The sequence below is a fragment of the Dasypus novemcinctus genome, chromosome 31 (genome assembly GCF_030445035.2).
Source record: "Dasypus novemcinctus isolate mDasNov1 chromosome 31, mDasNov1.1.hap2, whole genome shotgun sequence".
Taxonomy (NCBI): domain Eukaryota; kingdom Metazoa; phylum Chordata; class Mammalia; order Cingulata; family Dasypodidae; genus Dasypus; species Dasypus novemcinctus.
The window spans coordinates 9,511,088-9,538,142 of record NC_080703.1 but is presented as its reverse complement, the minus strand read 5'-3'; the positions used below and the strand labels follow the sequence as shown (position 1 = coordinate 9,538,142).

The 27,055-nt window shown below is 40.8% G+C and overlaps 1 protein-coding gene across 2 annotated transcripts; it reads right to left on the bottom strand.

The window, feature by feature from the left end:
• Positions 1-1,599: 1,599 nt before the first annotated feature.
• Positions 1,600-26,449, bottom strand: LOC131277083 (protein IWS1 homolog). Of its 2 annotated transcripts, none has more exons than XM_058290885.2 (17): positions 26,328-26,449; positions 25,293-25,354; positions 24,793-24,817; positions 19,977-20,132; positions 14,062-14,132; positions 13,580-13,604; positions 11,739-11,806; positions 11,265-11,292; positions 8,999-9,069; positions 8,533-8,557; positions 7,875-7,948; positions 7,395-7,419; positions 5,992-6,051; positions 4,128-4,216; positions 3,608-3,717; positions 3,436-3,530; positions 1,600-1,828 (listed from the first exon to the last, which is right to left on the bottom strand). In XM_058290885.2, the coding sequence occupies exons 1-17, from the start codon at positions 26,353-26,355 to the stop codon at positions 1,779-1,781; spliced, it is 1,062 nt and encodes a 353-aa protein (XP_058146868.1). In that variant the 5' UTR covers positions 26,356-26,449; the 3' UTR covers positions 1,600-1,778. The 2 variants fall into 2 exon arrangements, with proteins under 2 accessions (XP_058146868.1, XP_058146867.1); XM_058290884.2 differs by having other exon boundaries at positions 11,739-11,809; positions 26,328-26,444.
• Between the last annotated feature and the right edge of the window lie 606 nt (positions 26,450-27,055).

The window sequence follows — 27,055 nt, the reverse complement described above, 5'->3', positions numbered from 1 at the left end:
TATGAATATTGATTTAAAACTGGGGAGGAAATTAATAATTCTGAATTCAAATGACTCAAATACAAAGTATAAAAACAAAGAAATTTCCATGTAAAATAAATATAAGCAACTAAAATCTAAATGATTATAGAAATAAAACACAGATACATAGGCAAATATAATTCAGAAAGGAAATACAACAGAAGATATCTAATATAAAATCCCTTACAGATAAATAATTTTCAACCTATATGGACATTTATAGAAAACGACTAGATTTTGGCAATGTGGTAATAGATGTTTCACTTCAAGTAAAGAGTATATATGAAAAGGAATATTCACTAGTCAGATGAAGAAAGACAATGATAGGTGCAATAGAGGTGATGAGAGTAAAGTCCCATGTTTAAGAGAGGTAGAATTGAAGCATCTGGAAACACCAGGAAGAAAGATTTTGTACTTTAAAAAAATTCATAAAAAATCTAGGAAGACACACTTATCTCCGTTCCTGGGAAAGCTAATTTGAATTGCACTTCTATAATTTTTTCTAATTACATGAATACGAAGAAAAAAAATCACATTATTTTTATGTAACAAAGTAATTTAGGGAGAAACGGAATACAGAGTAACCACAACAAATGCATGAAAGACCGTCTTCATTATGTATATTATGTCCTGAAAAACGCTTTCACAGAAGTAGATAAAAGGTATTTAGAAAATGAGACAATACATGATAAGATGTCATAAATTAAAAATAGAAAATCAAAAAACAATTGGGATGACATCAGAAAATAAGAAAAATATCAGTTCAAAATTGAAATGTAATGCATAATAAATAGAATGACCAGAAATGGTTAAGTAGAAAGCAAAAGGAAAAGCAGATAGTGTTGAAAAGAAATTTTGTGGAGAATGTAAAAGATTTGGAGGAAAAAAGGAAAAGAATGAAGAATGGCATAGTTGGTCTAATATCTGAACACTGCAGTGTCTGAACCAGAAATCCAAAGCAAAGACTCGAAAGAAATGCTAAAAATTACAATTTGTTTTTTTCTCTGGAAGGAAATTCATTGAAGCTGCGTGTCAGAAGTGCATGCTGTGCACTGACTCGGAAGGACTAAAAGCAAGGGATATTCTAGGAAAATTAACCAGGTTAACAAAAATGTGAAAACATTTGCACTCATATTATGTGAAGGAATTAGAATATCATCAGTGTTTTGGAGAACAAGATTTTGTGCCAGATGCAAATGGGGTAACATTTGTGGAATGAAATGTGAATCATGGTTTTATACACAGCAACACTGAAATGTAAGTGAAAAAGGGCCTGAAATTCAAGTTATCCTGCTAGACCAAGATGAGTATTTTTGGCATGACCCATTCCAGGTGACTGAACATAGTTCAGTAAATGAAATTTCAAAAACCCATTGACAGGAGGACTTATGATAAGCTGTCAGTTTCCAGTTATTTTTTCAACTAACACTTAATGAAGATTCCATGAGTGAGTGTATCACCTTGGTGGGAGCCAATACAGAGACCAGATATTATAATTCATATAAGCTCTAATATTGTTTAGGGTACTTATCAGTATATTTCTTTACTTATTACATAAAGAATAAGAAATGTAAGTAGTAAAGGTACAAAAACTGTTTAATATGACATAAAATTAAAAGTAAAACCTATTTCTAAGACTTCATCTAAGTCTTTGGATTAAAAACTAAAGTGCCACTTAGTTGTTCATTCACAATGGAGTAGAAGGGTGAGCACATAAGTGTCTCCAAGCGCCATAAGATCTCCAGTTCTACTCAGCTTCAGGCTGAGGCCTCCAGCTCAGCATCCTTGTAGCAGTCAGTTGTAGGATCTGCAACACAAATACGGGATCTGGAATCACTGGGGAGGCACAGAGGTGGTAGGAGCTTAGGTTTCCCTGAGGTGGTTTGCAGGACTCAAAAGTTACCTCAGACCAACCCCGGAGAGGTGATCTTTGGTCCATGATATCCCAGGAGCCAGATCCAGAGGGACTGAATTCCTACTGCTGCTGTCTGCAGAAGGTGCTGTCTATGACTAAGAGTGTCTCTAAATTTCCAGGCAAAGGGCTGTGACCTGATTGCTAGATTGGGCACCTTTCAAGTGAATGTCCTCTGAAGAACAACACTGATGCAGAGGAAAAGGTGGGCTCGAGTCCTCTAGAAAGAAAAGGCAGAGTCCCATCTCCCTGGGGCAGGGGAGGGGCAGGAATTCTGAAGGGAGAGGCATGGAAGTGATAACCTTGCTCCCTCCACCCTGGTCCTCAACAGCATCCAGTGGTGAAAGCCTCAGATCAAAAAGGGACAGATTCTTGGAGCGCTTTCCCTATTTAACAGTGTCATTCTAAATCAAACACTGAGCTTACTGTGCAACCCATTTTAATATAAAGTGACTGTGATGCCAAAATCATATATTTTCTTACATTAAGATATTCCAACATGTAAGTGTTACAAAACACTCATCATAATCTAATAAGAGTTATTACTTAAATGCTATAAAATAAATAAGGAGACTTAAGTAACATGTAATCCTCTCTGATTTTCTCATTCCTAGCAAGCCCTGCAGGGAGATTTCCTTTGTGCTTTGTGTTTGTTTGAATTCTACATACATGAATAAATTGTAAAGAAGTACAGCTTGAGAAAATGAGTGTGAGCTGAAGTGGGATGTGGAAGGAAACTACAGAGGCTTAGAACCCCAAGGCTTGGGCAGCAGTGACTCAGGTCCCACTGAGGTAGAAAACAGGGCCTCAATAGCTACCCTGTTTGCCTGAGAGTGACCCCACTGTTCTGGGTTCTGGATTGAATAGTGGGCAGCCATAAACTCATGCTTTCATCCTCACCTGCACACCTATGGATGCAAAATCATCTGTGAATAGGGTCGTCAGAGATCTTACTAGTGAATGGGGAGGCCGACCTGCATCTGGGTGACCTTAATCCTATATGCTTGGAGTCCTTCCAAAGAGAGGAAGACTAGACAAATTCAGAGCAGGAGCCCCGGGAGACAGATGAAGACAGATGATCAGCTGATGGAGGCAGAGGTTGAGTTATGTGTTGCTGGCAGCATCAGGGAAAGCATCATCATGCTGACACCTAGATTTTGCGTCTAATCTCCTAAACTGAGTGTCAATTCCTGTGTTTGCCCCAGTTAATCACTGATATCAGATAAAGCAGCCCTGGCAAACTAACACAGGCTAATTCACCCTTTCCCTATGAGAACTGGTGGCACTCTAGGTTACTCCACAGTGTACACCACACTCAGAAAGAAAGACAGGAGGATTTGGCAGGCCTTAGTGGATTGGGAGGGCAAACTTTGGTCCTGAAGAGGGCTAGAGCCCTCCTACAAATTAAGGAGCTGAGGGAAGGCATAGCTGATCAGCTTTAGGGCTTACATAGAAAGCACTTCTACTCACAGGGAGAGGTTCTCAGGGCACCCTTCACTTGCCTGTGCTCATGTTCCCCATCAGATTCCTATCTCCGCCTCCATATTCACACACAGTTGTAGGCACTCCAGCAAGCTCCTCATGAACGCTGAATTTCCTGAAGTGGCAAAGAAAGTTAGTGCACATGAACTTGTTTCCCTTCCCTCTTCATCCTACCCACTACTCCACACTAACATGTCTTCTTCCTCTTCTTCCCCTCTTTTTACATCGTTGGTTCCTTCTGTGCATTCTCGGAAAAGAAGGTTGATGTCAACAGACTCCTCCTCCTCAAGGAGTGTAGACGGCTGCAGGGTAGAGAACACACTTGCTTTTCCAGAGCCATATGTGGAGGAACACGGCAGTGAAGGGAGAGTCCATCCCAGAAAAAACTTCCCAGGGGCCAACCCCACATGATGTGGGCCAGTGCTTCAGACTTCAGCACAACTTCTTGCCTGGGCCATTCAGGGACACACCAGTTGATGTATGGTGCATAGTAGGGTTGGAAATCCATGCAATGTTAAAATGCAGTAGGTGAAGAAGGTGGAGAAACATTTTAAAAACATTGCCAATTGTATAACCTCACCTTCCTGGAGGCTACCAGGACCTTTGAGATGACAATTGTAAAAGGAGGGGGAAAGAGAAGAGCTACAAAGAAATGTTTACAAAGAAGAAACAGGAAGATTTTAAAATTAGGCAAGAAGAGGAAATAAATTACATGCATATTGCCATTCTCTACGTCTGACTCTTCTGAGTCCGAGAAAAACGCCTCTGAGTGTACCATTGCGGTGACCGTGATAGGGTGACCTTGCAAAAGGAAAGGAGAAAGTTAGGATTCAGGGGAGAATTAGGGCCCCTATTGCCTTTGTCATACCGTGACCTGAGCTTGGCACCCAATTCTGTCTGTGTATCACTCCCAACTTTCTTTGGGCCTCGATAGCGTCTCCTGTGCCCTGTGTGGTTGGCCTAATGTCAACAGGGTCCGTTTACCAGACCTCACATACTATAACTTTGGGGAGGAATGCCCATTTCCTCCTTGTCCTCAAAGAAGGCAGTCATATTCTCTATGTCTTGCTAAGCATGATGTTGATTTCCTTTCCATCATCTTGCCTCAGGACCTCCCTGCCTCTCTTCTCTCTCCCAATACTGCTTATTTCCTTGATTCTTGTCTTCCATTCACATTGTTCTTCCTTATGAGAACATAGGGGAATGATCAAGCGTATCATGCCACCCTCTCCATTCAATGGATTGGCCTATTACCAATTCAACCAATGCCAGATGCAACGCTCAGGATCTGGAGTTGAATCAGATCTTGTGGAAGAGAGCTACCACCAACCCCCAAAATCAAGTGGTTTTTGAAGTGTCTGTTATGGCTTTAGGTGTGAAGCAAACATTCTGTCCTCTCAACATCTCCATAGGTTCCAAAAAAAAAAAAACAAAAAACGATTTAGAGAGGAGTAACAGGAAATTAGATGTAAAGTAACTTGTCCACATTCCCTTATCTTGCAAGTGTGTTAATAGCCTTGTGTAGAATGTGTGGCCATTTAAATGAATTCAGCCTTCTAGGCTCCATCAAGCCTTCTTAGGCCTGGGTACCTTGGGTGCTTTGAGAAGCCTGTGGAAAGGCACAGGGAGAGAAAGGAATATTGCTTGAGAAACAGGGCATTGCTGACCATAGCACTGAATTCAAAGAGCAGGAGGAAACCTGTGGCCCTGCTGCCAAGAGGCTCTGATTTGGGCATACTCAATTCCAGAGCACCAGCTCAGTAGGACTCTGAGAGCCAGCGTGTGAAACAAGTCAGCGGCCCATTCACACAAGTCCTCAGAAAGCCTGCTGGGCTTTGCAAGCTCTTCTGGGGCAACTAGAATCAAACCATTCTCAGATGTAATTAAATTTAGGTTTCCAAACTACATTGGCATTTTGGATTTGGGTTGGAAGTGCAAAATAGTAGTGAGTTCAAGAATGTGCTTTAGCCACGCCTCTCAAGGACACAGGTACAGGCTAAGCCCAGAGAAAATGTTCTTCATGGCTTCCAACCCATGGTTAACCTTTAAAGCAGGATCCACAGTAAGGATGGAACATGAAGAAAGTAAAACTAGATCTAAAATTGCACGGGATGAGGCCTTACTTCTCAAGTGCCATCTGGCACTAGCTAAAAACAATTTGTCCCAGGTCCAGGTGACAACCTGAGAGGTGTGTCCCAACAGACCCACTCCATTGAAGTTCAACACTTAAATCCAAACCACAATCTCTTGTATCAGTTACTATGGGAGGCTAAGCAAAGGAAACCAAAGTTTTGTTGTCAGACTGTTGAGAAGACATGAAAAAACTAATCCGTGGGAAGTTAATTAAAAAAAAAAATACATGGAAATTTCATTTAACACACAACACACACAAAGCTCACGGTCATTATATCTCCTACTTTTACGTTATTGAAAACGAAAAGATGGAAGCAGGCCCTCATAAGTATTTCCTATACTTCCTAATATCATGCCCCCTTCCATAGACTCGGAGGCACCAGGTATAACTACTGATCTTGGTATCTTCTCCATTGGATCCTTCCTTGAGAATTGTAACCTACCTGGATTGTCGTCATCGTCGTCACTGCTAGTGGAGTCATACTTGCGGTCCGCAAGCCAGTCTTTAGGAAAACAAAGATCCGCAGGAACCTTATTAAGGATTGGGCCACTCCCATCCCTCCCTTCTTCCTTGAGACCTTGCTGGCTACCACAGGAAAACCCAGCTCTCTACCCTGGGTTCTAAGACCTTCCTGGGCCCCTCTGGAGCCTGAGGCCTTAGCAAGAATTTGCAAAGTGCTTGCAAGTGAGGGAGAGGAGGGGAAGGTATCAGCTCTCAACTTCTCACTCCCTTATTTAGCTGGAAAATAGAGCACTGACCTCCAATCTTGTCACCCTGAAATTATGACTCTTTGGGCATGCTCTGTGTTAGATGAGTTCAAAGCACAGACCTAGTGCTAGACTCTGGGCTGCTGCCTTGGGGAGCATTTTGTGAGGATGAACATGTTCCCTTCTGCATCATCCCTACCACAGCTACCAGCACAAATGGGCGTTGGGCTTTAGCAAAACTGCAAAAACTAGAATCTGCTCTAGATGCCCTGGCTGTGTGAACTAAAATGACAAATGTTGACAAATTCGTAGGAGAACTTTAGAGACTCTGCCAGGCAGAAGAGGCTTGAAGAAAATGTGTGGATTAGGAGTCAAAGCACCTAAAATCTCAAGTTCTTTGGTCTGTATTCATTAAATGTCCAGTTCTGAAGATTTTCTTTCACCTTCTCGAAACTTCCCTGTCTCATATGTTAATGAAGGGACATGTATGTCTGCCTTTCTTTCATCCTGACCATTCAAAATGCTATGAGGTATAAGTAAAGCCTTACAAAGAGGAGAGATTTATGATTAAGCCAAGACATATTATTACATCCCAGAAAGAAGGGTCCTGTACCACATTTCAGTCCCTGTAGAGCTTCGTGAAAATTGTCTTTGATGTTGATGGATTATTCTTGAGTTATTGCGGTATACTTGACATATTGTAAGCCACACTAATTTAGGACATAATTTGATAATATTTGAAGAGGTATTGATGGGATTTTTTACAAAGAAAGTTGACACTAGTCATTGTACTGTTTGGTGTGTGAAAAATCCAGAAAACACATTAAAGACTCACATTTGTACGCATGCCCATTGAGAATCAAAACGTGTATCCTGAGAATCACATCACAAACATACACATGTAAACACACACCACTTTCATGCAGACAAACACATGCCAACTAATCAGTACTCGACTTCTTAAGAAAGACAACCCTAGTTCTTACCTGGAATGTCCATTTCATTCACCACACCCAAATCCTCATTCCCTCAAGGAGGTTGTCATCAGGAACCTCTTTAAACTCAATTGACAAGGAAGGCTCATGTTTTCTAATATCTGGACTTTTTCTCAGCAAGTGTATGACTTCAGAATACTTACCATTGTTGCTTGCTCTTGGGATTGGCTGCAATTTTACAGAGAAGATAATGCCGTAAGAATCAGAACTTAATCTATAGTGCTACAAGAGGCCTGTGTCCTCTTGGAGACTTCAGAATGCAAGATGGAAAGAATGAAGTTAAGGAAAACCAAAGGCAGGTGTAAAGCATGAACAGTCCTGGATGATACATCTCTCAAGTACATTTTGATTCCTAAGTACAAAATTCTTAATTCCAGGTGAAAAAATTTCTGCTAAAGAATGTCCTCCTGCCATATAGTTTATAACCTGATGCTGTCATTTATGATTGCCCCCTTTAAACTGGGATTAGCTCCTAAAAGATGCCCACTGAACACTGACCCACCAAGCATTTGAACCTCTCATCTATATTGTACGTGGTCAAATTTTCATAACTGAATTGGATGAGAAATGAAAGAAACCAAGAATGCAATGGTTCTATCTCAGATAAAGAAAGTTGGCCTTACCTTTGTGTAAGTAAATGGAGTGTGCTCTATGGCCTTGGCACTTAGAAGTTCCTCCAGCAGGCCCTCAGGGGGAGCTAGGAAGACAGAGAGTTAGCATCAGTACATTGGGGTAGTTGCTCTGGGTTCAGTCAAGAAGCATTACTTGACTTGGACGAGGGATTAGAATAACAAGGAGGCAGGTATTCAGCAAGACTAAGTGAGCTGCTAAGGAGTGGAAGGAGGGCAACAGGGAGGAGCAGTAACACAAAGGGACACAGTCCTTGGCACTGTAGCTAAAGACGTCCCAAAGCACCATAAAAGGAACCTGCAAAGGTACTAAAAAAGAGGATGTTGTTCAATGACAGTTTCTTACCACTCCTCCTGCCCATTTTGAAGCCCAATGTTATTGTTGAACTTTGAACATTTAAATACACGTAAAGTGTGCAACTATCATGGGATATGAACAAAAACCCAATCCACCTAAGGGGAACACAACTGCTAAAAGTACTGTACAATGTGGCCATTTTTCTTCCTCTAAAACAGAAGGACCCCTCTATTTCTTATGCCCACATGGAAGGTAAAATCAGAGTACTTTCCACAGTAAAGAAAGCATGAAACTCCTAGTTTAAATCATTTAGATGTTTTTAAAAAAGAAGTAAAGTGATGCCAAAATACATACCATTTTCACTTACTCCTGAAGCCACCTACAATTAGAGAAATGAAAACACTCTGAGGACTGGAGCAGGCTGTATAGTGTTTGCACAGTTGGGTTACTCTGTTGCTGCCTTTAGAAAACTAGATGGGAAACAGGGGTTGAGATGAAGGCCCAAAAAGTAATTGTAACAGACACTTGTGGAAAGGCACAGCATTTCCTCTTTTATGCATCTCTCCCATCTATTGAGGAGGAAACCTAGCCCTGTAATGTAGAGGGGACTCCTTGAAGTCCCTCTTGAAGCAGAGATGTTAGTAAAGGGTTCCAAATAAACATTCTTCTGACTCAGGAAATTGCAGACATCATCTATAATTATTTGGTCTGATTTTCATATCTGAACTCAATTGGCAAATAAAAGAAAGGGAAAAAAAAAACAAACCAAAAAATCTTAAAATCAGCAATTTGACATCAGAGAAAGAATGGGTGACCATACCTTGGAATTTGATGGAACCTCCTCATCTTCCCTCTCACTGGGGGACTCATCCAGCAGGCCCTTAGGGGTTCCTGGGAGGACACAGAGTAAATGTCAATACATTGGGCGGTGTTCATGGGTTACTCAGGGACCTACCCTGACACTGCAATGGGCAAGAAAATAGGGACCTGAGGGGTAATAAGTCTGTAAAAATATATTGCTGGGCCATCCTCCTTGGTGGAAGAAGGATGATAAAGGAGAAGAGGAACAGGAAAAAAAAAAAAAGAGAAATGAAGACTTTTTGTCTGTGTACCTAAAGGCATCCAAATTCAACATGATATATTCAATCTAAAAATAGTATTAAACAGATGGTATTACTTACAGAGCTCCATCACTTTTCCTTCCTGTTTTTTATAATAGTTGTGTTTTTATTATTTTCTTTAAGATTTACTTTTTATTTCTCTCCCCTTCCTCCCTATCACCCCCCCCCCCCCGCCAGTTGTCTGCTTTCTGTGTCCATTCGTTGTGTGTTTTTCTGGGTCCACTTATATTCTTGTCAGCAGCACTGGGAACCTGTGTCTCTTTTTGTTGTGTCATCTTGTTGCGTCAGCTGTCCATGTGTGTGGAGCCATTCCTGGGCAGGCTGCACTTTTTTCATGCTGCGCGGCTTTCCTTATGGGGCACACTCCTTGTGTGTGGGGCTTCCCTGTGTGGGGGACAACCCTGCGTGGCACTGCTCTCCTTGTGTGCATCAGCACTGCGTGTGGGCCAGCTCATCGCACGGGTCAGGAGGCCCTGGGTGTGAACCCTGGAACTCCCATGTCCGTTGAGACAAAATCTGCTTCCCCCTTCCTGTTTTGAATCTAGACAAGTTGTCAATGACCTTTTGAACTTTCCAAGGTCGTTTCCATCTCCACTAATGCAAAGTGCTCCTACTACAATACTAATCTGTTGTATAGTGTTTTATTTATTCATTTATTGGTTGACTGGATTTAATTCTAGACAAGGTATTCTTTTGTATTGAGTCACTAACATGTGTCATAAAGATAATTATAGGGCTTGTCGTAATACTCATGGACTACCGTTTAAAAGTACCCAATGTTCACCATGTGATATTTTCCCTTCAGCTTCCTTTTCATTACCATGTTTTTGTATTCATTGTGTGATGTGACTCTCCACGCTTATATGATCCATCCCACAGTGGGAGAGTTAGTTAGGATCGATTGAGGGTTGAGCATGAATCTCTATGCTAGCTATAAGGGAAACTTGAAATACGAATGATGAACATGAACCTAATGGCTAAGAGGGAATTTGAGTTCTTACTCATTACTCTTCCTCAAATGAGTAGCTCACAGAATGATCTTTTTTTTTTTTTAATGGCTTATGGTGATAATGTTATTAAATAGATGAAAATATCTCTCCTTGTCTGTCTGCTTGGGCCCTGTGCTGAGCTGTGAACCAGTACTGGCAGCGATTGGCAAGCTTGTCCTACTGAAACCTCACGAGTCTGAGAGTCTGTGAGTTTACCAGCAACATGTGGGGCTCTCTATGTGTTTTCCACACTAATAACTGTGAATAAGTATCTTGTAAAATGCACCTGCTAACCTGTGTTATGTGACCCCTGTGAATATCTAACACGTGAGTGTCATGTTTAAGAAATGCCTAGGGCACATACATATATATAGGCAGTGGAAATTCCTTCATTGTCACTAGTGACCCATACCTGTGATTAGGTAATATTCAGTAGTTCAGAGTAGTAGTATAGGGGTTACACGCCTCACTCCAAATCTTGTCTCTACAACGTAGGAATTTGAAATCTCGGGTTATTAATTTATGCCCCTCAGAACCTGGCTGTAAGGGCTAGGGAGAGTTTACATAATTCCAGGAATGATTCTAGTGAGATGTTTACAGGTTATTGTATGCAATATGTGCTGTGGTGATGTGATGGTGTTTTAGAAAAGTTTCAATGACAGTTGTCCTGTGTATGTTGGACGCTTCACTTAGGGAAACACACAGCAATGCCCCAACACACACCTTCTCAATCCCTCCAATAGGCTTGCTCATACACACTCCATGACTGCCATAGACACAAATCCATACAAGTGAAGTGAATACATCTACTGGGAGAACAATAGAGCATGGCCATATTCCTTATCAGGAGGAATTAATGTTTAATGTGTAACCATACCTCAGAAAATCCCACCAGTAACTGGAACCACCTTGGCTTTCCAGGCAAACCTAGGATCTAATTCAAAATTACCTCAATTCAGTAATTCTAGATACATACCAGCAGTTTGACTTTCTCCTGGGGCCACCTGCAATTAGAGAAAACCTTATGAGGATCAGATCATGTTTTGGCTGTTTGCAAAGGATTTTTGCTTGATTTGCAGCATTAGAAATTCAGGTGTGAAATAGGGGTCAAGCAAACCTGATGAGCAGGTGTAGCAGACACACCAAGAAAGGCATGAGCTTTTCCTGGACGCACATTTGTTAAATTCAATTTGTGTGGCGATTACAAATTCTTAATCCAAGGAGAACAAAATTGTAGCTGAGCAAAAGCCTACTTTGTCAACTTCTGCTCCCCTTTGTGGTTGATCTCTTCAATGTTGGATCAGTTAGAAGAGGCCCCACATGATGCTTCCCACCCCAAGGAAATGGAATATTTCATCGAATATGTTCATGATCAGGTATCCTCATCTGAAATCAATTGCAATGGAAGAGACCAAAAAATCAACTTTAGATCAATGACTAGTAAGCTCACCTTGGCTTTAAATGGGACCTCTTCATCCTCTTGATCACTTGGAAGTGCCCCCATCAGTTGTTCCTGGTCTTCTAGGGTGACACAGAGTAACTCATCACATTGGTGTGTTTCTCATAAATTTCAAAGTAAATTTATAGCCTTGGACAAGACTCTTAACTGTGTAGAGGAGGTAGTTTATCAAGCATGCTGAGAACTGCTGTGGGACCATCATCCATCATGAAGGAAGGATGCAAAGAGAGCAGCCAGAAAGAAACAAAAATATATATCCCTAGCTCTGAAGCAAATATCAGCCTAAACCTTTTGACCATACCCAGTGTACAAGTGGCACTGAAAAACATGCTATGATTCAATGCCTGAGTCCCATCATCCCTCCTCTTTATAGTATATCTCAACTTAAGTGCCAGTATCTTCTGGACAACTCCAAATGAATTCAATCTCCATGCCACATATATAGACACTGCATTTACCATTTGTTCTACAGAAATTTGTCACTTGATTAGAAGCAAAGTTTTCTGGTGGTCTGGATTCCATTCCATGTAATGCATTCTATTGCATTTATTCACTAACCCATTGGGATAAAGATAACATATCACAGAAGATTGGGAGTACTAAAATCTTACCATTTAAATAGTAACACTTATTAATCAGATGGTTTTACTTCCAGTCTTTCTTTTCCACACCAAGTGTGGGTAGCCATTGAAATATTGAATGATATTGAAATATCACTGTTCATCAAATATGGGATAGCCATTATGTAGGGACATATAGATTGAGTGTCAACACCCACAAATGCAACTCTTTAGGAATGTTTCCACAAGGGGTTTGGACACCAGGTTAAGAACCAAGATGTATCTGCATTCTTATTTTTCAAAGACCATCTCGTGGGACTCGTGATTTGAGTGCCTATCGTGTCCTTTGGGATGATGCTGTCATATGTACTAAATTGTCCTCCCGATGCCTGTCTGCTTTGGGTAAGCTCCTGAGCTGTGACCTCAATCCAGTTATCATGGATCATGCCATCCTATGTGATGCCTCATGACTCTCAGAATTTGGAGCTGCTCATTAGCATGTATGCTTACTGTGTCCTTTGAGCACTAATAACTATATCAAAGTCTGTGGTGGTCAGCACAGGTAGTTGGCCTAGGTCATGTGAACACTGAGGCTACTTTATAATGATGGGCAGTTTTGGTCTCTTTGTGGGCTCATGTAATTCTGGGGTATGCATCTATACAGATGCTGTAACTCCCTTGTATGGTTTCTGGTAAGCATATGGCTGAGTGGCAAGGTCAGGTCTGTAACTCAAGGTATGATGACATGTGACTAGGTTCCCATTTAGGACCTTCCCTTTAGCAGTGCAAGAGCTTGGGATGTTCACCTTTGCCCTCAGTTTTCCATTTGTGTTGTGGTCATAGAAAGCAAACCCCAGATCCAGCTTTGGTGAGTGTGGAACAAGTTCATGTACATAGAACATGCAGTGGTGATGGGGTATACTTGAGAAAACTGTCCCTGTTGTCCCTGGTAATTGTCCAGTCTAAATGGGATATAACATCTGGGAAACTGCTCATGGTTGCCCCCATATATGCACACACACAAAGTCAAAATTACACCACAGAAACTCACACTAGACTCCCCAAACCCCCATGCATGCAAAGCCTGCACAACCTAAAGAGACCACAGACAAAACCACAGACTGTAGTAACAAGGGCAGATTCCCTTCACAGAAACCATTTCCTCATCACCATGATGCTTTGTCCAGGATGTCCCCAGCTGAAAGTTTTCTGGAAGTTCCTTATTTCACCTCTATTTTACCCTCGGATGTGGGATTAGCACAGAATACCTACCGTTTTCACTTTCTCTGGAGTTCCCCTGCAATTGCAACAAAGAAAACACTATGAGGATCCTAGGATGTTGAGTAGCATCTTCTCAGGTATTGGTGATTTTATGAAAACTGATGGGAAGCATTTGTAGAGTCAAAGGCCCCATAAATAAACATGGAAAATACATTAGGAATGGCTCAATTGTTGCCTGATGGATATGACTTTCCAGACCACTTTGATGGGAGTTACAAAAGTTTGAATCCAAGCAGAATACTGGTACCGAGGCAAAAGCCCACTACCATACGCTATAGAACCTGGTGCTTCAATTTCTAATGCCTTCTTTATCAGGGCACTTTTGGTAAGAGAAGCCTTCCAAATATCCTTTCCCCTGACCAGTGGGTGATATCTATAATTCACACCATCATATATTATGATATTTACTCAATTGAAAAGGACAAATAGGAGAAAGGAGTATTTCTATCTTAGACCAAAACAGATGACCTTACCTCAACATTAGGTGGAACCACTTCATCCTCCCTGTCACGAAGAGGGTCCTCCACCAGGTCTTCCAGGGGAGCTAAGGGGACACAGAGTAACAGTCAGTACAGTGGGGTGTGGCTGATATTATTCAGGGATCTTTGCTTGACCCAGACAGGGGCTTACAATGTGCAGGTCCGGGTGGCCAGGAAACATGGACTGTGGAGTTACCCAGACACACTTCATGGAAGAAGGAGACCAAAGAGAGGAAGCATGGGCATCAGAAATAGGATTCTTGGTTTTGTAGCTAAAGAGAGTCTAAATCAATGTGAAATAGCTCACGAACAAGTGGTACTAAAATGTACAATATGATACAGTGATATGGTTCCAACTCTTATGCGACCCATTCTGAAATCCAGCAAAATTGCCAGAATCTCATTGACATCATGAGATACTGCTTCACACTCACAGATCTTTGTTGACTTTGAGTTTTTCATTTGTTCTACAGGATTTTTAAAAATTTTCAACAAGTTAACATCTACATAACATGTAATTTGCCAGTTTACCCATTTTTATCTATACAATTAATTTACTATCATCAATTAATTACATGTCCAAAGTTGTGTTACCATCCCATCAAACATTCAATTCCAAATTTTCTCATTACCTGAAACAGAAACTCTATAGCCACTAACCAATGAGACTAATCTATCTCCCTAGCCCTGGTAATAAAGTCTAATCTCCTTTTCTTTCTCTGAATTTTCTTTTTCTTATATTTCAAAGAAGTACATGAAACAGTATCTTTCTTTCATATCTTCCTTATTTCCTCAGTATAATGTTTTTAAGTATCATGCATATAGTAGGGTGCATCAGAACTTCTTTACTTTGTGTGGCCCATCCCATTCTATGGATATGCTTTTTTTTTTTTTTTTTTTTTTTTTTTTACTGATTCCCATATTGATGGACACTTGGGTGGTTTGAAACTTTTGGCCATTCTGAATGATGCGGCAACAAACACTGAGTTTTCACATACCTATTTGTGTCCCTCTTTTAAGTTAAGTTCTTTTCATATATAGACCTAGTTGTTAGATTGCTGGTCCCATGGTAATCCTGTGTTTATCTCAATGAGGGATTGCCAAACTATTTCCCAATGTGGCTGATCCATTTTACATTCCTTCCACCAATGTATGGGCCTTCCAGTTGATTCACAGCCTCCCTTGTATTTGTTATTTTTCATTTTATTTCCTCTTAAAAACATTAGCTACCCTACTGGATATAAGGGGCACTGCATTGTGGTTTTGATTGGCATTTCGTTGAGGATTAATTATATTGAGTATCATTTCTTGTGCTTATTATCAATTTGCATATATTCTTTCAAGATACATCTACTCAAGACTCAGCTAGTTTCCAACCCAGGAGTCCACACTCCAAGTTTACCTGCTTTGCTTAACAACAGCTACATTATTCATGTATCATCTCCCTTTTGAATGAATCTGACAAAGATGGCAAAGATCCTATTGTTGACAGCCTAAGTGTAATGACTGTTCTTCTGAATGAATGAGTTTCCTGACTGTTAACAGAGACCCAGTCAAGTGAGATGAACGGCAATTACAAATGATAGTGGTCTTATTTATTGTGAAGTCCTTTGTCCCAAAATGCATAAAAACATCACTTTGGATTATGTTTTACCTTAATTATAAGTGTCTCAATTGATATATTTGCCAAGGCATGGAATGAACCATAACTTAACTTTGAATAGAGTTCTGAGTGAAGAAGAATTAGGAGACCTTTATAGTGACCCCAATGTTGGCAGCACCTAAATGGGAATATATTTCTTTGCTGTGCTGTATGTGTGTTTGTGTGGGGTGGAGTGGAGAAAGGCGGGATGGAGAAAGGATTGGGAGAGGAGTGTTTAGGAGAGGTATAATAAGACACTGACCAATATTTTACCAGGAAGTGCTCCTGTGCAGTGCCTACACGATGACTGAAACAGTGATTAAGGCATCTAGGAAATGGGTAATTTTCAAATGACACTTGAAGTAAATGACAAAATAATTTTATGTGTAAGACACTAAGTGTTTATCATAAAGTTCCAATTCTTTGAGTAATTCTCAAAGAAAGAAAAATGAAAAGGTATCAGAAAAAAATGTAAATACCAAAGCATTTGCAACAAAGTTTTCAGGAACTCAAAAGGGGAAAAGAAATAAAATTAAACCTCCCCAGAAACATGAAACATTTCCCTAGCCAGAGAGCACATTGATGTAGAAAAAGGCATGTAATACCATTCCCAAGCTCCCTTATCCAATCAGCCAGTGTCCCTGTAAAATGAGAAGGGACACAGAAAGAAACAGTAAAGGGAGAAGGCTATATGAATGTGGAGGCAGAGGCTGGACTCATGCAGCTACATGCCATGGATCACCAAAGATTGCCACCCTCCACCAAAAGAGAGGGAAAGCCAAAGGAGAACTCTTCCCCTAGGGCCTCCAGAGGGAGCATGGTGCTGTGACACATTGATTCCAGACTTCTGCACTCCAGAGCTGTAGAAGAACACATTTCTAGGTCTTATTCTTTCTGTTTGCTATTATGTGGCCAAGATTTTGGTACTTTGTATGGCAGCCCTGGAAAATGAATATAGTACCCTTCATGATATGGAAGGCTCCATACAAATGACCACCACTGCTGATTCACAGCCAGTTTCTTTCAACTAATAATTGACACATGCAAGGACATGAGTGTTCTGCACACCTCAGGACGATCTCAAGGACTGCCATAGAAAGCAATGCTTCAAGCAGGGGTGCTGCTGTGGGCTCTAGAGACATCTGGACACTTGAGGCCTTTCAGCCAAACTCAGGAAATTGGCACCACATGGGTGGGCCTTACCTTAGAATATATGATAGCCAGTCTCCCTGGTGTATCAGAGTTAGGCTCATTTCCTACACACGGTTTTTCTGCCCATGTATTTGAACCTATGCTTATCACTATATCCATTTTTAGATGTATGTCCCAGAGACTTAAATCTGCAGTGTGTTCATATGCCAGTGGAGCCCTGAATCTCAGCAGAGTTGCAGCCAACACCTACTCTCCAGTTCCTCAGATTCACCCAGGATAAGTAACAAAAGAAGGATGATGGGCAACGCCCATCCCAAAAGACAGAGAGTATCTAGCACTGCAAGCAACAGTGTTTCCTCCATCTGCCCCATAGGACCTAACACCCATCTTAATCAGAAGTAGCGTGGGCATAAGCATTCCAAAATCCTCAAGATTGAGGAATGAACACCCATAAGAGGAAAATGTAAATATGGACCAAAGTAGACTGATTATTACTCTAGGACTAGAAGTCCTTTCCACATTGATGGAAATTCCACATTGATCACCGCAGTTTCTGTGGGGAAGCACAGGGAAGAAAAGGTGTAACATGGGGCATTTTTGGCATATTCGAATTGTTCCACATGGCATTGCAATGACAGATACAGGCCAGTATACATTTTGTCAAAACCTGTAAAATTGTGCAGGGCATAGTGTAAACTGTAATGCCAACTATAGACCGTGGTTAGTAACAATGCTTCCATATTTGTTCATCAATTGTCAAAATATATCACAATAATGAAATACGTTGTTAAATGTGTAAAACGTGAGCAGATGAGGTGGGGTATATGGGAATCCCTATATTTACAAATAACTTTCATGTGATCTAAAACTTCTTTAAAAATGAAGAACATGTGAATACTATAGGTAAAGCCCTTAGAAAGGTTGTGGTACAGTGTCACTTTCACATGAATGTTCAATTAGTAAATCTGAAAGGATGTGCAAAAATTTAACAGTTGGTACTTAACGACAGAACCTAGAGGAGTAGAGAAAATGGAGGGAAAGTCAATCAAATTTCAATATACAGTTTTTCATATACTTTTATTTGTCTACAAGTACATTATTTTTTGTTGTTATCTCTTTTTTTATTCATTTTTAAAAAAATATTACATTAAAAAAATATGAAGTCCCATTCAACCTCACCGCCCCCATCCCCCACTCCCCCCACAGCAACACTCTCTCCCATCATCATGACACATCCATTGCATTTGGCAAGTACATCTCTGGGCATCGCTGCACCTCATGGTCAACGGTCCACATCACAGCCCATACTCTTCCACGTTCCATCCAGTGGGCCCTGGGGGGATCTACAATGTCCCGTAATTGTCCGTGAAGCACCACCCAGGACAACTCCAAGTCCCGAAAACGCCTCCACATCTCATCTCTTCCTCCCATTCCCCGTACCCAGCAGCCACCATGGCCACTTTTCCCACACCAATGCCACATTTTCTCTGTGGACATTGGATTGGTTGTGTCCATTGCACTTCTATGTCAAGAGGGGGCTTAGATCCCACATGGATACTGGATGCCATCCTCCTGCTTTCAGTTGTAGGCACTCTAGGCTCCATGGTGTGGTGGTTGACATTCTTCAACTCCATGTTAGCTGAGTGGGGTAAGTCCAATAAATCAGAGTGTAGGAGTTGAAGTCTGTTGAGGTTCAGGGCGTGGCTATCATATTGTCAGTCCAGAGATTCAAATCCCCTAGATATATCTTAAACCCCAGCACCAACTACAATTCCAGTAAAGTAGCATGAAAGTCTTGTGAAATTGTTGTTATCTTATGCAAAAAACCTACTCTCCGAAATTCTTGAATACAACAATGATTTCCCTTTTTTTTTTGGTACATATTTGGCAATCCAGGGAGGGCAGAGTGCTGAGTTCTGTTTGTTATCTTTGATGTCTGGGGCCTCAATGGGAAGTCTCACTGGCTGCACACAACTCGGAAACATGTGGGTAAACTTCACCCATGTCTGTGTTCAGAAGCAGTACTTTGATGTGAAGCCTCTGTGCGACCTCTCCATGTATCTGTTAAGGCAACACCCCACTTCCCAATACCAAATCTAGTTAGTTTCCTAGTGTTTCCATAATAAATTGCCACAAATTGGGTGGGTTAAGAACAGAAACTTATTCCCTCACAGATCTAGGGACAAAAACTCCAAAATTATCGTGTCCATAGCACCACTCTCTGTCTCTCTGAGGAGCCTAGCCAGGAATCATTCCTTGACTCTTCTGGCTTCAGGTGGCTCCAGGCGCCCTGGCTTATGGCAGCACAACTCCAGTCTCTTCTTCCATCTTCACATGGCCTCCTTTTCCCAGTGTTGGTCCATCTTCACACAGCTTTCTCCTGTCTCTTACCTTCTTATAAGTGCTCTAGTCATAGAATATTAACACCCACCCTTAATTCAATGGACCTCATCTTAATCACATCTGCAAATACATTATTTCCAAATGAGTCCACCACACACAGTTACCAAGGATTTCTGAATGTAATTTGTGGGACACAATAAAACACCTGAATTTTTGTCACGGGAGTTACATGACAATATGCCTTTGTCAAAATGCACAGAGGGGTAGATAGGAAGCATGATTCTCCAGAACAATGTACTGGTGCTGTCCCTTTAATTGTACACACATCCATAATAATGAGAGGGGTCAACAGGGGAAACAGTGCTGGGTCTGCACTGGAAGGATGGCAGGGAAACATGTAGGAACTTTTTGTACTCTCCGCACAATTTTTATGTGAATCTAAAATTCCTCTAACAATTTATATCATTTTTATAACAATCTCACAGCACTTTTTTGAAGTCAACTCTTTCAGCTAAAGTTCATAAATAGATTAATGACCAAACATTACCTTGAAATGCTGTTTACCAGTAAACACAAACCGACTTTTGTCAGTGCATCTTTCACTATGTGGTTGTGGTGCTATCTACTAACACGATTAATAAAGTTGTCAAACATGAATTTTAAAAAAAAGATGGTGTCTTAGCCTTTGTGTAGGTTTTTCCTCAGTAGGGGACACTACATAAACTACAGGCAACATTACTGAGGCAATACAATGATTGCAATTCCACTGTACCTTCCAAAGAAGAAGAGTTGCTTGGGGACATTTGACGGCCCTTCCTCTTCCTGGGCCACATGGTGATTTTGCGACGTCTGACAGACTGGGAATGGCGGGCAGTAGACTTTTTGGATTGAGTAGCACATTTTCTTTTTTTATACTTGAGACATGAACCTGGGAAATGCATTCACAATGGAAATATCAGTTGACATGTTATTGACAGTTGAGCATAGGAAATCTTTAATGAATGATTTAGAGTTCAAACTATCATCCTCTCATTAAGGAGCTTCCCAGAAGACCCCATTGGGTCTAATTTTGGTTTCAAAAGATGTTGTAGTTTTGTGTTGTTCACTTTAGACACTCAATAGACAGATGTGGGATGTCTTTTTGTAGATGGGACAGCATAGGAAAGCAGCAAAGCACAGTGGCCAAAGTATGTGTGCTAGTATCAACTGGGTTCAAATACCATTTAGAGGCCACCCAAGCCAGGTTATAGCTTGTAAATTTTCTGGGTTCAGTTTTCAGCACTGTCATTTGAAAACTTTAATAAGATCTACTTAATCGTGCATATTATGAAACTGAAAGAATGAGTAATTGCAAGCAAAGCCTTAAGAAAAGTGCCCAATATGTCATAAAAGACTTAGAAGAGCTCAATTGTTAAAAGTTGGGAGGAATAAGCAAGTATTCTACTAGTGCTTTCCTCCAGAGAGGGTGGCTTGTCCTGAGCCTTGATGGCTCAGGACAGGGGAGGCGTGACACTGACTTTCAGCCCTACATGGGTGTGATGCTTTAGAGCTCCTGGAGAATATGTGCACTGTCCTGTCAACCCCAAATGAGTCCTTTGTGTTCACAACATTGCTGAGTGAAGGATTTGGGTCAGGAAATGTAAGCACTACCCCAACTTGGCAAATTCCAGGGGTTCCAAGTTCCCTCCCAGGAGCCGTGGACAAAGGCCAGCCAAGTACTTGATTCCAGGGAAGAGAATGGCTCAAATCCTCACCCTACTGTCTGCCTAAAAGTTAATTCTCTGATGCAGAATATGACTCAGGTTCCCCCAAATGGAATTCCTCTGAAGGACCAGGGACTCTTGTGGACATCCTACCCCAAACTATTCACACTGTCAGCTGCCTTGTGCAAGACTTCCTGGGGGTCAGCTAACCACTCCTGATGACCAGTCATCAGCTTGGCTACCATGGTGGCTCAGAACCCAGGATTTTCACAAATAACTGCCCAGGGCAGCTCTGCAAAGCACTAGCTCCCTTCAACCAGTGAAGCCTGAATAAGCAGTGAGGAAGGAGAGAGTCCCATCCCTAGACATAGCTTAGAATCCCCATCTAGGGATTTCCTCAGCAACCCGGGCCTGCATTCCTTTGGGTCCCACGCTCTGATCAATTAAGGGATTTCCCTTCTACTCCCTCTCCCAGGCTGCCCTCAGAAACCTGCATCCTCTGCTATCGTCCCACAGAAATCCTGCCAGGAAATCCCAGGTACTTTCCTTTGCAATCTCTGGTCCAAAATGCAGACGTTTTCCACGCTTTCAGCACGTGTATTCAGAAGAATGTTCTTTCTGTAATTTCCCTTTCCCATCTTTGTCTTTCTGGAGTTTGGTATCGAGATTCTCTTGATTTGATGAAAGAGTGTCCCTCTATCTATTCTTTGCAAGTGTCTTCTGCTTTGGCATTATGTCTTTATGAATATTGTGTGGTAAACATAGGAAGCCACTGGGACCTGGAGATTACTTTGTGGGCATGCTTACTTTTTGTATTTCTTTTTTCTAAACATTAATGCTTATTGTAACGATTGTGAAGTACACAAATGCACTTCACAGGGCTTGGTGGTTCATATAAACACACGTGTTGTGAACACCCTGACCTACACTCAGAATGTGTCCAGCCCCTGGCAGCCTATCATTTGCTACTTCCTGTCAGTAGCCCCCAGCAATTACCACTATTCTGATCATGATCACCGTCATTTAGAGTTCTCTCTTTTTCACACCCTATCAATGGAAGCACACAGTATAAACTCTTTTGAGTACGGCTGGATGTTATATCTGAATATTGTGGGAATTCCAAGCTGTTGCTGTGTGAATCAACATTTGCTATTTGGAATGCCAAGTAATTATATCACATTAGGACATAGCACAATAAGTGTATTCCTTCTACATTTTATACACTGTATTGTTTCCCTGAATGACTGCTCAGGATCAAACTGTTGCAAATGAGTCTTTGCAGGCCTTTGTGTGGACATCGCATTCATGCCTCATTCATGGCCCTTAGATTATATAGAACAAGGACAGGGCCTGCTGGGTCACAGGTGCACATGCCTCTAATCCATACCAGAACACTGTTTTCCAGGTGAATGTAACAGCGCCCTCCCCACAGCATCATGGGTGAGTTTCTCCATGTGTGCACCCATTCTTGGTGTGCATCTTTGTACCCAGGTCATTCTGGCACATTTAAGAGGCACCCAGAGCATCCAGGATACAATTATCCCTTCTATACATCAATGCAATTGACATGTATTGTATAGGTGACACCTTCTGCAAAAGAACCTGTACTGTGGATGATTTGACAGGAGACAAATATCAAAACTTTTTAGTTCTCCTTTTTTTTTTTTTTTTTTTTGCCTTTTAATATCTTGGAGAATGAGATATTCAAGTTAAAGTTTTCATTGCATTTGTTTCCCGGCAAAAATATGAAATGAAAACACCTATCTGTACTTTGAATATGTTTTTGTCATACAGGGTATAGTCTTATAAGTAATACTACAAACAAACCATGCAAAGAAATCAATTCTGTGATGTACTTCAAAATCTGGCAAAAGTTTTCTGTGAAGATAGACAGTTCACTAATGCAAAAGGCTGTTAAAAGGAATCCTTCCATTTAAGTTAAGCATTTATTTATATAGTCATGCTTCATAACCACTGAAGCACCTTAAAAGTCTTAAGTGAGTTGTTATGAGAAAAAAACCCTAAAGAAAATCAATATTTGATATAAAACAGAAAGAAGAAAGTGGGTCATTAGTGACAACGCTGATTACAGGAGGGAATGAAAGAAGGAGGGAGGGAGAGAGGGACAAAGGAAGGAAGGGAGGGAGGAAGGGAGGGAGGGAGGGAGGGAGGGAAGGAGGGAGGGAGGGAGGGAGGGAGGAAAGAAGGGAGGGAGGAAGGAAGGAAGGAAATAATGGAAAGGTTCAGGAACAAATGAGAAGCAGATTCCTTGGATTTCCAGCTAAGGATTCCTAAAGTGTCTTACAAATGGTAAATCTACAAATGCACAAATAGTAATGTGTTCATTATGACACAACCTGCATCCCATAACACCATCTGTTTTGAAGCACAGCTTAACTACCTTTAAAACCATTTCACCTTCCGCAGGTCCATTTATGCTGCCTCTCCATTTGTTGTCCCTTTTATGGAAGTTTACAGTTTATTTAGGGTCTGGATTATTGAATTCTGGGCACAGTATTTTGTGTATTTATTCAGTAATCTGTTGATATATAGGAAATCCAATTTTGAAATTTAAAATGTTGAAATCCTAACATTTAAGATAACTACTCTTTTTGCTATTGTGTTTTCCTTCTCAACTTAAAAAATTGTTTATATTTATAGAAGTTGTAGATTATGTAAATGTTACATAATAACAAATTCCTCTTTTATTTCATGTGTGTATTCATGAGTGAGCTGGTACTTGATCTGTGATGGCACTAAGCAGCCCACACTGGAGAATTCATTAAGGAGATAGGCATGGGTTGAGCACAGAGGATCTCTAACCAGGCGCACAAGACAGTTCAATAAGGGTGACCTGGGCTAATAACCGAGGGAAATTTTGAGTTCTTACCTTCTGCTGTACATACAACTCATGGCTTGCAAGACTGGCACATTTCTTGGGCTACTGGCAATAATGTTAGCAAATACACTAAAAGAATCTCCTGATTTTAATCAGATACTGGCCAGGTAATGATGAGTGACCCAAATCTAAGAGATATTGTCTTTGTTTCCCTACATAGTGACTTTGAACTCTCAGATATGTGACTGGACAAATGCATGTGAAATTAGCAGTATGGTAATTTGAGAGGTAATCTGGGTTATGTGACACTGGCAAAATCTTATACTGATGAGCAGTGGTTGAAAACTCGGTAGGCTTGAAAACTTTCAAGTACATGCATAGATGCTAATGTTGTCCAATTTTCCCATGTACATTGTTTGATATCCCCATGTCTGAGCTTTAAATGCACGTTCAGTTTCAATATTGGAGCCTCATGCCTGGGTACAGAACTTGGCTCTAAGTCTTAGGCTCTAGTGAGATTGTAGACATGTGTCTCTGTGCCTCTGTATTCCAGCTGAGGTGTCAGTATTTTAAACCCCTGCATGACATATGGCTGTGATGAGGATTTAATAAGTTACTGTATGTAAACTGTGCACTGGTCAGAAGGAATTATTTTCTTGGTAGAGTTGACAATGTTGATTTACCTGTGTAAACAGGAACACTGTCTAGTATGAATAAATACAAGCACACAGACACACACACATTCAGATTCACAGTTACACAACACAGACTTACTCATTGCCGTGCCTCAACTACAATCAATGGTAATCCACACTACCCAAGGGGAACCCAGCTGCTTCCAGAAACATGATCAAAGTTGAAGAAACATGATCAAGGTTCTTTCCCTTGAGATCAGTTTCTCTCACACCATCTCCAATTCTCACTCCCACCAGGAATTGGGAATTATCCCAATTATCCCCACCTAAGCCATCATGGAAAGCCAACCTATTCATCTAGATTCCTATTATTTTCTATCCTCAGCCATTCAGTGATTCCAGAATACACACCTTGTTCTCTTGTTCTTGAGGCTACCTGTAATGAAAGAAAAGAAAGCATGTGAGAATCAGATTAGGCTGGGTATTGTTTACACAGGTCTTTTGCTCTCTTAGTTGCTGTAGAAAACCAGATGGGAATCCACTGTTAAGTCAAAGAACAAAAAAGCAAAGTAGAGGACACCATTAGAAAAGGTGCAGACCCTCCCAGATTGTATTTCCTTCTATTCCTTTTAGGCACACAATTACAAAATTATTAATATAAGGAGAAAAAAATGCCACTAAGGCAGGGGGTCTTCTACATAGTGTCTCCCAACTGACACCACCAATGTTGAAGGCCCTCTGGCACCAGCTGTCTGTTGGAAAGAGAGTCTACCCATTCCTGCTTACCCCCAAGCAGACAGTACCTAAATTCTATACTCTACGTGATGAATTTTTCAAATCTGAATTTGATTGCAAAAGAAAGAAACCAAGAAACCAACACATTTATTTTAAATACAGAAAGTCAACCCTACCTTTGTGTTAGATGGGTTCTCCTCACCTGCCCTGGCATTAGGGAGTTCCTCTGATGGGTCACCTGTGGGAGGCGGGAAGACACAGAGTAACTCTCAGTATATCAGGAATACATCTCATGAATTATTCTGGGAACACTGCTTGACTCGTGATGCTTCTCTTTGTGGATGTTGGTTATACCAAACCTGAACTGGGCTGCTATTGGGCCACCGACTACATAAATATTATTTATCTTCTCATCTATATACATTATCTTTTTTTCTCTGTGTGGGAAAGTATCAAAGCACTTGCTTATCTATCAATGTCTATGAGTTCATTTTCGTATTTTTTCTATCTATTGCTGTGTGTTGAAAGATATGCTGCTCATTGGGTGGTAGAGAAAAAAATTAACAGTATTTTCCCCATACTTACCATTAGGGAGGGCAGTGGGTAAGTGAAAGCATCAATAAGTAAGTTTGTCAAACGAAAATTTTGTATAAACCCCAGGATAAAAGGAAAGGTGCATATTGGTTCATAAACTGACATTTAGAAACTCAAGTTCTTGGAAAACTAGTTATATGAATGGAAGCAATGGATTCCCTAAACATACTGAGTTATGTATGCATTTCAGGATGCATAGAAATGGTAAAGCATGTTAAAAACCAACTTTAGTACACTTCGTCTTATGAAATGCCTCACTTCTGATGTCTAGCCATCCATTTTAACTCCAAATTCTGAAATGAATAATTTACTTGGCCCTTGCTGAGTGAAAAACAGCATCAAAACAGACATGGAGCTGAGGAGAAGATGGAAGGGTACAGAACATTAAAAGAAATGCTAAATTTTTCTAATGGGAGATTCATTTTAAGGCAACCAGCTTGATAGAAGGATCTAAAATATGAACAAAGTAGTAAGAGACAAGTATAAAGCTCATCTGAAATGTTGTAGGATGAGTTGGAGAGGAGAAACTAGAAAAGAATGAGGAGAATATTTTGTTGAAAAATAACTAGCCAATTTGAGGGGTATTAACTAGATTAAGTAGGTCAGTATGTTCACACCTCTTGAGCAGCAATTGAGGTTTCCCATCTCTATGAGCCGTACGAACGAAGCTGGGAGCTTTTCCACCTGCCACCAACTTCAAATCTCTCTGGGCACAGAGTGACAGTTAGAACCGTGAGGCAGATGTGCATCATGAAGTAACCATGGCGACCAGTCATCAAAGAATTTTCAGAGTGAATGCCTTCTCCATATTGCAAGGTCCAACTGCTGCTGTGTGGCCATTTTCCTTTGCCACCAGCAATGACTGGGTGCTCCTATTTCTCCACATCCTCTCCAGTACTTGTTATTTTCCATTTCTTAATAAGAGCCATTCTAGTGGGTATGTTATGATATCTCATTTTGGTTTTGAATTGCATATCTATCATAGCAATGACAGGGAGCATCTTTTTTTGTGCTTTCTTGCCATTTTTTACCCTTTGGAGACATATCCAAGACTTTTGCCCATGTTTCAAAACGTATTTTTAGTTTCATTTTTTCACTGTTAGAAACATTAATTTTGATTCAGTCTACCATAAATAACTCAGGAGAGATTCCACTCAGTCTCAGATGCAATATTTTGTTTATTTTTCAGAGATATATACATCACACAAAACGTTCCATTAAAAAATGAAGGAGATTCCCATATGCCCCACTCCCCACAACCCCCATTTTCCCACATCAACAACTTCTTTCATTAGTGGTGCACATTTATTGCATTTGATGAATACATTTTGGAGCATTGCTACAC